At 45.6% G+C, this 12,969-nt stretch overlaps 1 protein-coding gene across 1 annotated transcript; it reads left to right on the top strand.

Moving 5' to 3' along the window:
• Positions 1-115: 115 nt before the first annotated feature.
• Positions 116-9,042, top strand: WDR77 (WD repeat domain 77). Its single transcript, XM_021690008.1, is given in 11 exon segments — positions 116-219; positions 221-317; positions 570-755; positions 1,766-1,907; positions 2,437-2,486; positions 4,857-4,927; positions 5,060-5,114; positions 5,591-5,662; positions 6,216-6,324; positions 6,862-6,930; positions 7,561-9,042. Coding segments are annotated over 11 exon segments (1,029 nt in total). The 5' UTR covers positions 116-201; the 3' UTR covers positions 7,721-9,042.
• Positions 9,043-12,969: the final 3,927 nt, after the last annotated feature.

Genomic DNA, 12,969 nt, shown 5'->3' with positions numbered 1-12,969 from the left:
GGCACTGAACTCGGAGAACTTTTTGCCGGAGGGCCGCAGCTGACCCAGGAATGGAACCGTAGAAGCAATTCTCGCGAGATGTAGAGTGGCCGTAGCCTGTGGAGAGGGGCGGAGGCCCAGAGGGACACCACGTGGGGCTGCCGGAGCTGAATCTCGGGCGGCCGTCCAGTTTGGGTCTAGGTTGGAGTTGGAACCGTGGAGATGCGGAAGGAAACCCCGCCCCCCCCTAGTGTCCCCGGCGGTCCGCGAGTGGAACCTTCCCCCTAATGCGCCCGCCTGTATGGAACGTCAGTTGGAGGCTGCGCGGTATCGGTCCGGTGAGCCGAGATCCCGGGCCTGGGCGCTCCCTCACCCTGGCTCGGGATGCCCTTTCCCAGGACTGGCCTTTCCAGCCCGCCCCCGCCCCGCATGCCTTCCTGACCCCTGCCTCGCGTCGCTTAGTTTAGTCCCCACCTTTGCCCCGGGTTCTTGAGCTCAGATCCAGACTCGGCCCGCGTGCTGTTCAGTGCGGTCACCATGGAGACGAGCCCTTTCACTCCTCCCGCGCTGAGGGCTTGTACTTCCTTTAGATGGGGCTCTCCTGCTCGGGGCCTCCAGCCTGAGTGGCCGCTGCTGGGCTGGCTCCCTCTGGCTGTTCAAGGACCCTTGTGCAGCCCCCAACGAAGGTTTCTGCTCCGCTGGAGTCCAGACGGAGGCCGGAGTGGCTGACCTCACCTGGGTTGGGAACAGAGGTATCCTAGTGGCTTCCGATTCAGGTGAGTCACTTTCTCCACAACGCCACAGGTGGAATGGAGCATGGGATACAGATCGGACCGTGTTCAATCTTTATTGTCCCATACTCAGTGCTTGGGGAGCTTGAGGGTGTTGGCCCGAAGGAGAGCTCTGGTGTAGCGGGAAAATACCTTTCCGAGATTCTAAATTGCCTGGTGGGAATTTCTAACAAAATTAAGAAGTGGATTAGAACCATTTTTCTTCCCTATAACCTTCCCAGTATCCCCCCTCAACCCAGACCAAGGATAATCTTGAGCTTAAAGATGATGCTTAAGTCAGTCTGTGCTTCTTTCCATTTCCTCCCGTTTTCTTCTTTTTAAATGTCTTCATTCTGCTTTGTTTGTTTTGAAAGTCAAGTTCAGCAATGGAGTCTTTGGAGTTAAAAAAAATCAGTATTTGGATATTGGCAGGCATTGCATGGAAGGATAAAAGTGGGACATTAAAGATTGAGCATCTCTGACAGTTGAGCTTCAGCACAACATATTCAAGACAACTTTTGGGGGTTCTCTGTACTTAACCTGTCACTGTGCAAGACATTCAGTAATTCACAACATTTGTGAAGAAGCTGTAAGGCATTTATTCAAATTGTTCAACAAATACTAATGTCCAAGCAATTGGGAAGATTTAACCACACTGAACTGTGTACTACACAGATTGTTGAGACTTTAATCCTTGTCTCTTGGGACTTACTTTCCAGTGTTTTCTCATGGAAGCCAGATAATGGGTTTTGCCAGCCATTCCATCTTTCTCTGTCTTTCTAGAAGCTTTCCCTGGCCTAATTGTCTGGACTGTTACTAAGAAAACAGTCATGCCAGCATAAAGCCAGATGGCTTGGAAATTAGCTAAATCCTTTAGTGATAATGGGTTTTGCTTTTATAGAAATAGCTTACTTTGTTAGTTTAGTGACCATGGACTCACTTGAATCCTAGAAGTGAATTACTGTCTTGGTGTAATCCACACTCATTTCCCTCTACCTTCTCCCCACTCCCAACAGGTGCTGTTGAATTGTGGGAGCTGGATGAGAACGAGACACTCATTGTCAGCAAGTTCTGCAAGTATGAGCATGATGACATTGTGTCTACAGTCAGTGTCCTGAGCTCTGGCACACAAGCTGTCAGCGGTAGCAAAGACTTCTGGTGGGTCCTTGTGCTCATTGCTCCTGCATTTTATTTTATTTTAATTAAAAAAAATTTTTTTTATTTTTTAAAGATTTTATTTGAAAGAGAGAAAGAGTGCGCACGAGAGAGCACAAGCAGGGTTAAGGGTAGGAGGAGAAACAGACTCCCCACTGAGCAGAGAGCCTGATTCGGGACTCCATCCCAGGACTCCAGGATTATGACCTGAGCCGAAGGCAGACGCTTAACTGACTGAGCCACCCAGGCGCCCCAGTCCTGCATTTGAGATCTCTTTTGGGTGTCTTTACTATCCTATTAGCCTCATCGAGTAATGTTTTGGGCGTGTTGTAAGAACGCAGTGATTAATTATGACATGTCTATAACATTTCTGTAGAGAGATTACAATTCATTGTGAATAGGCCCTAGCAGAAGCCCAGTAGGCAATGACATAGAGCAATGAAATCAGTTAAAGGAAGTTCTTGTTGGAACACATGTTTTTATGTAGATACTGTAGGTCAGAATTAAGGATCTGTTTTCTTTTGCTTCTTAGCATCAAGGTTTGGGACCTTGCCCAGCAGATGGTACTGAGTTCATACCGGGGTGAGTGCACATTCTTTTTAGTCCTGGCCTTAGCTGTATTGTTTTTATTCTCCCCTTGGGCTCTTTGAACTTTGGATATCAGGGGCAGCAGTTCCTTGCCCTTCTGCCTGATAGTTTTCTTCCAAAATTATAGTCAGGCCCCAATATCTATCCGTTGCCTTTTCTTAATTTCCCTATTTCCAGTATTGGCCTCACCATCTTCTTGGCCACATGAGACTCCAGCTCTCAGTCCTTTTCCACCCCTCCTGCTTCCTCACTATCAGTGGGTCCCAGGGTTCTTTGGAGTCTTTTCCACTTGGTCAGGGATTTCCCTTTCCGTTTCTGATGCTCCCTTTTGCTTTCAGGTTTTACTTCACACAGATGGTGGCGTTCACCTCATCTGTCCATCTGCAGTCCCTTATCTTTCGTGGTTTGTGTGGCTTGTGGGTTAATATCCCATTTTCTTGTCATGGCATTCAAGCCCTTCTTTCACTCCCCCTTCAAACATACTGCTCTAATTAAAACCAGTCATAGTAGATCCTTGACATTCTCCAAGAATAACCCTGAGACTTGTGAATCTTGAACTTTTGAATATTCACCTCCATAAAATTTCTATTTTTCTGGTGAGAGCCATCACTTTCTATTAATGTTATTTATTTTTTTTAACTCATTTTTATTAATAGCAGTAGCAGCTGACTTTATTCTGGGAGCCATTCTTCATGAAGATAATACCTGGAGCATTTATTGTGTGGCTAAGAGATGTAGATGTTGGATGATCACCTGGTTCACTCAATGGCTAAGTGCCATCTCCTGCCAATTCTAACTGCAAAGTGTATGGTTCACATATGTGCCAAAGCAGAAATCACAAACTCCTAAAGATCTCGGACCTTCAGTGTTCAAGACTTGTAAATGGTCCAACAATGTTAAAATGCCAATGTGGAGTCTACTACACATGCCTTTTGTTTCTTAGGCCTATGAAGGGTGTTCCTGGTCTGCCCTAACTCTTTCAGCATTTCCTCCGTTCATCTTTTTTCATTAGTTCTTTGTATTCTGTCTTATTCCCCCCCACTGAATTGCCCCCCTTGAGGGCAGAGGAACTACTTTATCTTTTGTATTTTCCCTTGGTACTTGTCTCTGAGCTTTGCTTTCAAGTGCACAATCATCCTTTTCATTGTGTTGGCTTTCCATGGATTCTAGGGCTAGGAAAGAACTATAAAAGGTGGTTTGATTACATCCTCCTGTCTTGGGCAGAGCCATATTTGGACTATCTCAGGTAGTCTGGGTAAATGTCTTTAGAATATGTGGTTTCCACAGCCTGTAATTAACAAAGACCAGTGATCTTTAAAGTTTTTAGCATGTAGGCCTCCTGAAAAATTTTCAAAAAACTACCTTCTCATACATTTTTAAATTGGCATCTAACTTAAGTTTAAATAGTTGCAAAGGAGGTACTTTCTGGCCATATCATTATTGTGCACTGGATTTGCAGAGTAAGCCCCTTTAATCTCTGAAAAGTGTCTACCAAATAACCTAACTGGCTAAAAACTAACTCTGCATTGTTAAGTCAGCTGGCCAAGTTAGACTTAACTTTCTATTAGAAAAAGTCTGACTCCATTTTTAAGTTCAGTTCAACTTGTCACATGTGTCCTTATGACAACCAACTCCCATAGTTTTCAAAATTTTCATTGCTAGGTGGAGATAAGTCCCAGAATCACTCTAGCGCTTGTGGTATGTTGTGGTTTGTGGTAGGATGAAACAAGGCCAGCCCCTGCACTGAATTTTACCCAGATGCTCTTTCTTTTGCTCTTTGGCTCTTAGGGAAAAGCCCCTTTGGTTTAATACCTTAGGGTTTCATACACCTGGGCATTGTGCACCATACCATGGTGCGATGTGGGGTGGGTGAGAGGTGTGCGTCCTTTCTACAACTGGGAGAAGAGGAATGTGAAAGCGGAGGCAGGAAAGGGGCACTGGCAGACTCTGGCAGCTTCTCAGTTCAATTTCAGGAAAGAGAACTTTGGAAAAGTTTATTTCCCGAAATGTATCAGTGTGCAGACCTCCCTTGAAAGTGTCTGTATGTTATCTGGAGGTGTGTGTGTACTGTCGTATGAAAATTCCTGTTCTGGGATGTAAATCCCTTCACTCTTCTTGCTCAGCCCCTACTTTTTCTTTCCTTGTCTTTACTAATTCATTTTCTTCCCCAAGCCTTTCCAGGTTTTAGAACTCCATCGACATTTTCTCTTAGGTTTTGTCCAATCCAAAATCTCTCACAAAGTTTGTTAAATTGCATCATGAGATAAGGCCCGTTTCTCAAACCTCCCTTGGTAGTATCTGGGCTGCGTGGTGGTAATGCCCCCGGCTTCTTCTCTGTCATACTTCCTTTTCTCTCCTTCACAGCTCACTCCGGGCAGGTCACCTGTGTCACAGCCTCCCCGCACAAGGATTCCATGTTCCTTTCATGCAGTGAGGTGAGATACAGCCTTTCCTTCCCTCCCCACTTCGTAACCACATTCCAACCCTCTGGCCACAAGTCTAGTGTGGAGACTTGGCCAGCAGCTGCTTTTTGGACTGTGAAGCTCTTTTGCTGTTCCTTCTTCTAGGACAACAGAATTTTACTCTGGGATACCCGCTGTCCCAAGCCAGCATCACAGATGGGTGAGTCTGAGAGCCAGTCGTGGGAGGGTGGTACTAGGAACCCACCTGGAAGAGGCTTCCTTGGCCAGAGACAGAGGCAAAGTCATCAGATGCTCCGTCAGTGTGACATAAGGGACATAATCACTTTTTTCCCCACTGAGGCTCTGTTGATTCCATTTTGTGCCGTGGGTACCAAGAGGAAGGGTTGGTTCGTGGGTGGCTGATTTACTTTACATTTCTGGGAAGGATGGACAAAGGGGCCAGAATTGTTGCCTTCATGCTTTATGTCTGAAATCTGCCTATGACTCGTGTCCAGAAAGGGCAGGAGGCCGAAGGATAAATAAGGGTATGAGGGTCAAGGGCAAGGACACAACTGCCTTAGCAGGGTTTGGGAAGGCGAATAAAGGTGCTTCTGGGACTTGGAGTGACTTTGTTTGAGAAGCTTCTTCACAGAGCTGGGCTCTGAGTCTCGTTTCGGATCCCTCTTCTCTCTGCAGGCTGCACTGCCTCAGGCTACCTTCCTACCTCCCTGGCTTGGCATCCTCAGCAGAGTGAAGTCTTTGTCTTTGGTAAGGCAACCTGTCCCACAGCATTTTGACTCTGGGAAGGGGGAGGATGAGAGCACGCTGACCCTGTAATGCACAAGGCTCAAGCTACTCAGTCTCAGCGGCAGGCTTGGGCATTATGTGAATTATGCCAGTGGGAAGGTGGGATGATCCAAAAGTGGTTTTAGTTTGGCTTTGGAAAACATGATGACTTTTTAGATTTGATTCCTGATTGTGTGCTCCAGCTCCTATATTCTGGGCATGGGCAGAAGTCAGTGTACCACAAAACAAGTGGATTGCTATATAGGGAATTCTGTTGTCGAGTAGGGATAGCTCCTGTGCTCTCATAGCCTGAGGCTGTACATGTGGTGACATAGTTTGTGGTTAAAATAATAACTGCCTTGTTTATTAATTTTCACAACCACCAGTGACTAATTACCCTATTTGATAAAAGAAGAAACTGATGCTCAGAGTGGTTAGCTCGTAAAAGGTTGAGGAGCTAGCATTCAAATCCAGGTCTGGCTGACTCCAGGGCCCATGTTCTTATCCACTGTGATGGGCTTCCTCTTTTCTCTAGGGGACGAGAGTGGGACCATCTCCCTTGTGGACACCAAGAGTGCAAGGTGTGCCCTCAGCTCAGCTGTGCACTCCCAGTGTGTCACTGGGCTGGTGTTCTCCCCACACAGGTACTGTCCTTTGTCCCCAGGGACCTGATCGGTATGAATGGGACAGTGCTGGGGCATGCTTATGTTTGCAGAGCATTAGCTGATTAGGTCATTCCTTAAAGCAGACAGTGGTCTAGCTGAAGCTTCAGAACTCTAATGATCTCTGAAGACCATAGTCCTTTTTTGGGTAGTATGGTTTTCTGTCTGCACAGGGCTAAAATAAGGTCCTGCTCCTGCTCAACACCCAGAGTGATTAATATTGTGGGCTTCTGAGACTGTGTAGTTGGGGAAGCTTCTGGGTTCTTGTTAAAGCTGCAGGGAGGGACCAGACGGAGTAGTCGGTTGCCAGGATGATTGTCCGCCCTGGCTTACTCCATTTCCCTCCTCTTTCCCTGGAACTTGTAATGTGGACTTGAGTGGTAGCCAGACCTTAACCTGACGTGGGGACCAGGCCACCTCCTCTGGGTCACTTTAGGGTGGGGGGCGGGGGCTAGACCAGGCAGGATTCATCTTGGGACCATGGCTTTACCTGTCCCAACCCTCCCCTTGCTCTCCTAGCACCCCGTTCCTGGCCTCTGTCAGTGAGGACTGCTCACTTGCTGTGCTGGACTCAGGCCTTTCTGAGGTGTAAGTGTGAAATGGGGTCCTCTGATGAGGAATTGGGGAGAAGAGCTGCGGGTGGCTGGGTCCTTTCTGTCTTCATCAAAGTGCACGGTCTTACTCAAGGGGACTGGGCGGTGGGAGCAGGCTGACACTGACTCTCCCTGTTCCTGGGGGTGACTCACAGCCAACTCTGTCGCTGGTAAAGGGGGGGTGTGGTGGTAGGTGGGATTTCCAAGTGTGGTGGTAGGTGGGATTTCCATGTCTGGTGTTGCAGCTGTCTCCAGAAAGGGACAGTCTACCCCTTTCACATAAAGAACACATACATGAAATGCAACCTGCTTGGGGTGAAAGGCAGCAAACACAGTACTGGAATTAATACTTCCTTCTCGCTGAGAGAGCCATGATTTGCTCTCTGATCCTGGCCTGTATTACGACCCTTGCTCTAGCCACCATTACTTTATGAAATGGGGGCACTGGATTGAATGATTGATGAAGTTCTCTATGGATAACTACACTGCTACTGTGGTGACAAGGCCACACATACGGTGAAGTTTGTGTCACACATCCACAAAGGTGCCCTGGTTGTGTTGGATTCTCTCTCTTCTCCAAGTCTTGTCTCTCACCATGCCCTAACTTACCTTTTTTCTTTTCTAGGTTTAGAAGCCGAGCCCACAGAGACTTTGTGAGAGATGCTACTTGGTCCCCGCTCAATCACTCTCTCCTTACCACAGTGGGCTGGGACCATCAGGTCATCCACCACATCCTGCCTACAGAGCCTCTCCCAGCCCTTGGACCTAAGAGTGTGGCCGAGTAGAGTGGATTTAAGACAAAAAGCAAATCCCCCATGAGTATCCACTCCCTCTGCCCCTGCCCTTTCCGTCTGTGAGACCACACAGGAGCCTTATACATATGTTGGTACACCAGATCTGGGCAGTTAATAGGCATTGTCTCAGCCTGAGGGAGGCTGGATTTTGGGATCCTGTAGTCATAGGGAAGAAAAACTTTCTTAAAATTGGATATGTATGTGTGTCTTAGTGTGTGTGTAGATACATAGTTTTTGGTGGTGGGAGGGCATTAAAAAAATTCATCTTACATCTTTCTTTCCCAAGCCCTCCCCCCACCAAAAAAAAAAAAAAAAAAAGTTTACAAAAGGGTTTTTATGCTTCCTATGTAGCTGTGCCATGACTGGATGAGGTGTGGGATGTGGGCATCCCTGGATTCCTGGAAGCAGCTTATATACTACTCATGGAGATAGGAGCAACTTTATTTTTTATAGAACTTAATCTACCTTTCTTATGGCAATGCTTCCATTCACAAAAATCCCGCCCAGCTCACCTCGAGGAAAAGCCAGGACACTCCTCGTGGTTTTGCAAATCTCTTTGCCATTAAACTGAGTCAAAAATCCATTTTCTGGCTGAATAAAATTTTGGCTGGTGCCTGTATAACGCTCCCCCCCCACCGCTCACCCTATGGAATTATATACATGAAAGATGAGTGTTTTCCTGTTACAGATCCCGTGGAAAAAGGTTGGGGGATGGTGGAGAGCGTAAAGGCATTTCAGTTAAGTTAAAAACTGACATAGACTCACAGAGAAATGTCTGCCATGTTTCTCTCCGGAAAACAGCTTGGGGCCTGACCTCTCCTGGCTTCTGGACCCCTTTCTCTGGATATAGGAAGTCTGAATGCTGTTTTTGTGGACTCTGAAGATTTTAAAGTACAGCATCAGAGAATCAGAAATACTAGTTGGTGAAATAAAAAGCTTAGGCTTTGTTGGCCTGTCTTTTGAAGCATGTGTTATGTGCAGTTAGACATATCTCACTTATGTGAGTCATCAGGGTATCAGTCATAGCCGTATTTTTGTGTATGTGCTTCCCTAACCCCTTAGAGTAGCTAGTTAGGACTTAAATATTGGGTTACTTGGGTTGGTGGACTGGTTACTGCCAGAAGTCACGGTCAATTACTGGTTATGAAAGTAAATACAATATATTGTGTGCTTTGGTATTTTGCAAGTTTAGCTCAGCTAAAATCACATGAAACTGGGGCAGTTTGAAGGAATATGGACAAAATATTTGTAAGAAAAGCTTCCATGCTTCACCCTTGCCAAACATGAGCCCTGTCATCACAATAACCACGAGTAAAAACATTGGAATTTGTAGTCATGTGATTACTGGGTTTGGGGTAAGGTGGGAAGAAAGCCTTCACTGTTCCGGACCATAACTTCTTGGAAAGTAATAGGGTGGGTGGGTGGATGGAAACACTTAAGTTCTTCCCAGAGATAAACTTCACAAAGTTGTGATGGCTTAGAGAAAGGAGGGGTGAGGTGGGTCGGAACTAAATTTGCCTAGCCCTTTTCCTCCTGAACTCAGGAATAGTAGAGAGGAAAGCAGTGGAGATGAGAACCCAAGGAAATGTCTGTTTCAAGGTGGTTAAAATCACAGCAAAGAAGGAAAACCTAGTTTTTGAAAAAGCACATTATCTTACTGTAAAAGTTGGTTTGGATTCAGGTCTGTGCTGATGAGAGTAATCACATCTATTAATGATTGCCGCCAAGACATTTGCAAATCTGATCAAAATCACCATCCCAGGTTGGAATGGCTGTCCCAGTTTGGGTTGAATGTGTATGTTACAGTGAGCAAAAAAGGTGGTTTAGAATAGAAAGTGATTCCTCAATGAGAAATGTGATAGCCCATGTGGTTCAGTAAGTCCCAGACTTGAGGAGAGTTTCAGTAGCCTGAGCATGGACTTAACTGGTGATGGTTGGGAACAGGCTCATTTTACTTGTTAAAGCTACAGGCATTTATATTGCATTTAATTTCACTAGTTCAGATGTCTAATGCTGGAGTAGATCCATTTCCCCATCTTCATTATTCTTATTCTGAAGCCCATCCTCCTGACCCACTGTAGTCCACTGCTGATCTGCAGTCACCACGGTTACATAAGGCTCACTTTTGGGGTAGGGTCCTGAGCCATATGCTGAAGGAGCTCTGTAGGGTTTAATTTGGCACCAGACATTGCTGATTCCCAAGGTGTCTCCTGCCCCACAGGACGGCAGGAGGCCAGTTCTTTAATAGCTATATAGGCATGACTTAATGATTCACTATCACATTACAGTAGCAAAATCATCCAAAGAGCACTATTAATTTATTAAAATATTCTTTTTTGAATTGCCTCAATTTTTAAACAATATGAAATTAGGGATGTGGGGAAATATATACTTTTAATATACATTAATGTTTTTAAAATCCTCATGCACAACCAAAAATCATCAAATATTGGGAAACACTGCTCTATCCCCCCCCTCCCTTTTTTTTTTTAATATTTTAAGTAAACACACCACACGTAGGGCTTAAATTCACAACCCTGGGGTCAGGAGTTGCACACTCTACCAGCTAAGCCAGCCAGGCAACCCCATCCCATTCATTTTAAAGATGTAAAATGATAAAGATCTTTCAAGTTTGCACCAATATAGTCAACACTCTTTGGGCTCTTAGATTCAACCAATTGATTTTGTTCAAGTCATACTTACCAATTTATCCACATGAGTATCAGAAAAGATTTGTCTGAATGCTTTGTTAAAACCAAGGTATTTCAGCTCCGTGATCTTGCCTGCATATAGTTGAGTATTGTTAAGATATGGGAGGGGGTGCACTGCTGTGGGCCTTTCTTCAGTAAGCCAACTAAAAGACGTTTGTAAATGTCTTCTTACTCGTGAGAACAGGCTAAATACTAGGGAGGAGTATTTTCAAGTATCCGGGTGGGTGTGTAAAAAATATATATAACAATGGTTGTATTTTTTGAGAGCAAGAACTCAAGGATTGAGAGCAGACAGAGTGACATGGCACCGTGACTGAACATAACCCTCATTCAGCATTTACTATTCATCTGCTATGCACGTGGAGTCACAGTTGCCATCCTTGCCATGGTCATCGCTGAATGAAGCAGAGGTCACTCCTGGGCATTCATTGTTACCTTGTGTTCTTTTCATCCTCAGTCATCCTAAGGCATGGAATGGTTAGGTCTGGGATCCGGCCTTACCGCTGCAGCAGAATAGGATCCCAGAGGACTGACCCATGTGCAGATGAAGATGGTTCAAATTGGCAGGCAGATTTAGCTCTGTCCTGGAGACAGCATTAATAACTAGTGCTTTTGGCAGGAGTCGGGGTGGAAGGGCACAAACCTAGGGGGAAATCTCAGTGATATGGAATCTGGGGGACAGGAAGAAGGGGCATGAGGGGAGGCTTAGAAGTAGAGAAAGGCAGGCATTCACTTCAAGGGGGGTCTTAAAAGATAGCCAGCAGGGGCCCCACGTGCCTGGCAAGACTGAGTCAGAACCCAAGCCCTGGGGAACCACTGTAGTGTCTATAGTTTACAGAACAGGAAGAGGAAGGAATGCAGAGGCCTCTTAACAAGAATTAGGTGACTCAGGCTAGGAATTGGGAAGTAAGAGCATGGTCATTAGTGTTAGAAACCACACCAGGGTAACGTAACCAGTGGTACAAGTTGTTGCCTGGCCTGATCCAGTGTTTCTATCAGGAGGCTTAACTATCTCCTGATTCAGGTTACTCTCAGCCCAAGGAATGGAGTGTGGCATTGAGCATGCAGGTGGGACTCAGGTGGCCCCAGTGATGGTGCAGGGTAAGAACTGGATCTCAAGTCTGTTTAGCAACAAAACTCATGTTTTCCCCATTGCCCCTATCCAAGAGAGATGAGACACATACTTCCAAGAGGGAGACCTACACTAGCTCTTGAGGGTGTGATCAGTCTGTTCACTAGACTAGAAGCTCTGTGAGAGCAGAAACTCTTGCTCACCATTGTATCCAGAGTGCCTAGCAGGGCCTGGCACATGCTCGATGAATATTTGTTGAATACTTAAAGGAAGACAAAGATGGATGAACAAATGGAGACACAGTCTCTTTTAGGTGGGGTATTCCATCAGGCTTGCCTAGAGTTTTACGGAAATATCCTTTGCCTAAACATTCTATACCATTTAATGTTTTTGTTCCATGATATCTAAGCAATCTTCTGATTAAAAAAGTGATTGTCTAGTTTCTTCCTACTGGAAGGGGAATGCAAATTCAACCACCAGTCCTTGTATTTCCCTGTGTCATTTATTATGTTGACATCTGGTTAGTACCTCAGTGACACGTGGACTAGGTGAACTACCAGTCTCTGAGAAGATGAGCATCCGATTTCTAGTCCTCCATGATTGAGATTCAGACCCTGAAATATGGGACCTACTCATGATCTGAGGTCCTCTGTAGCAGGAAGAGAAAACGGATGGATCATAAAAGTATCTGGCTACAGATCTGTTTTGTTTATCCTTCATATTGTTGTATTTTATTTTAAAGATTTTATTTATTTGACAGAGAGATAGGGAGAGCAGGAACACAAGCAGGGGGAGTGGGAGAGGGAGAAGCAGGCCTCCCACAGAGCAGGGAGCCCGATGCGAGGCTCGATCCCAGGACCCTGGGATCGAGTACCGCATCAGGCTCCCTGCTCAGTGGGGATCCGGCTTCTCCCTCTGCCTGCCGCTCCCCCTGCTTGTGCTCTCTCTCTCTCTCTCTCTGTCTCTCTGACAAAGAAAGGAAGGAGAAGGAAGAAAGAAGGAAATTGAGGGATCTTTCAACATGGATATATTTCACTACATGGTAACCATTAGTGACTACTCGGAGTGCCGTCCCTGTTCATACCAATCTCTATTGTCTCCTGACCAAGAGGCTTCATGTTAGTTCGTGTGTATCACTGGGCTTGAACTGCTGTTGTTCTAATAAAGTGGAGAGTGAGCTATTATATTGTGTCCACTTCACCCATTTATGTTACCTACCTGGCAAGTGTCAGCATGTGAGTTTGAGAACCCCACTCTGTGGCATCCTTAGTAACAGCTACCATTCACTGAGCCCTTATTACATGCGAAGTCCTGAACTAACAGTTTTTCATACATTATCTTTTTAATTCCTATAAAACCTTATGAGATGAGCTGTTATCATCATTTTACAAGTGCGGAAGCTGAAGCTCAAAGATCCAAGTAATGCCCACGATTATAAAACTTCTAACCGATGACAC

Source organism: Neomonachus schauinslandi, chromosome 4 (genome assembly GCF_002201575.2).
Source record: "Neomonachus schauinslandi chromosome 4, ASM220157v2, whole genome shotgun sequence".
In the NCBI taxonomy this organism is placed as follows: Eukaryota; Metazoa; Chordata; class Mammalia; order Carnivora; family Phocidae; genus Neomonachus; species Neomonachus schauinslandi.
The sequence above is the reverse complement of the archived record's forward strand: the minus strand, read 5'-3'. Positions and strand labels throughout refer to the sequence as shown.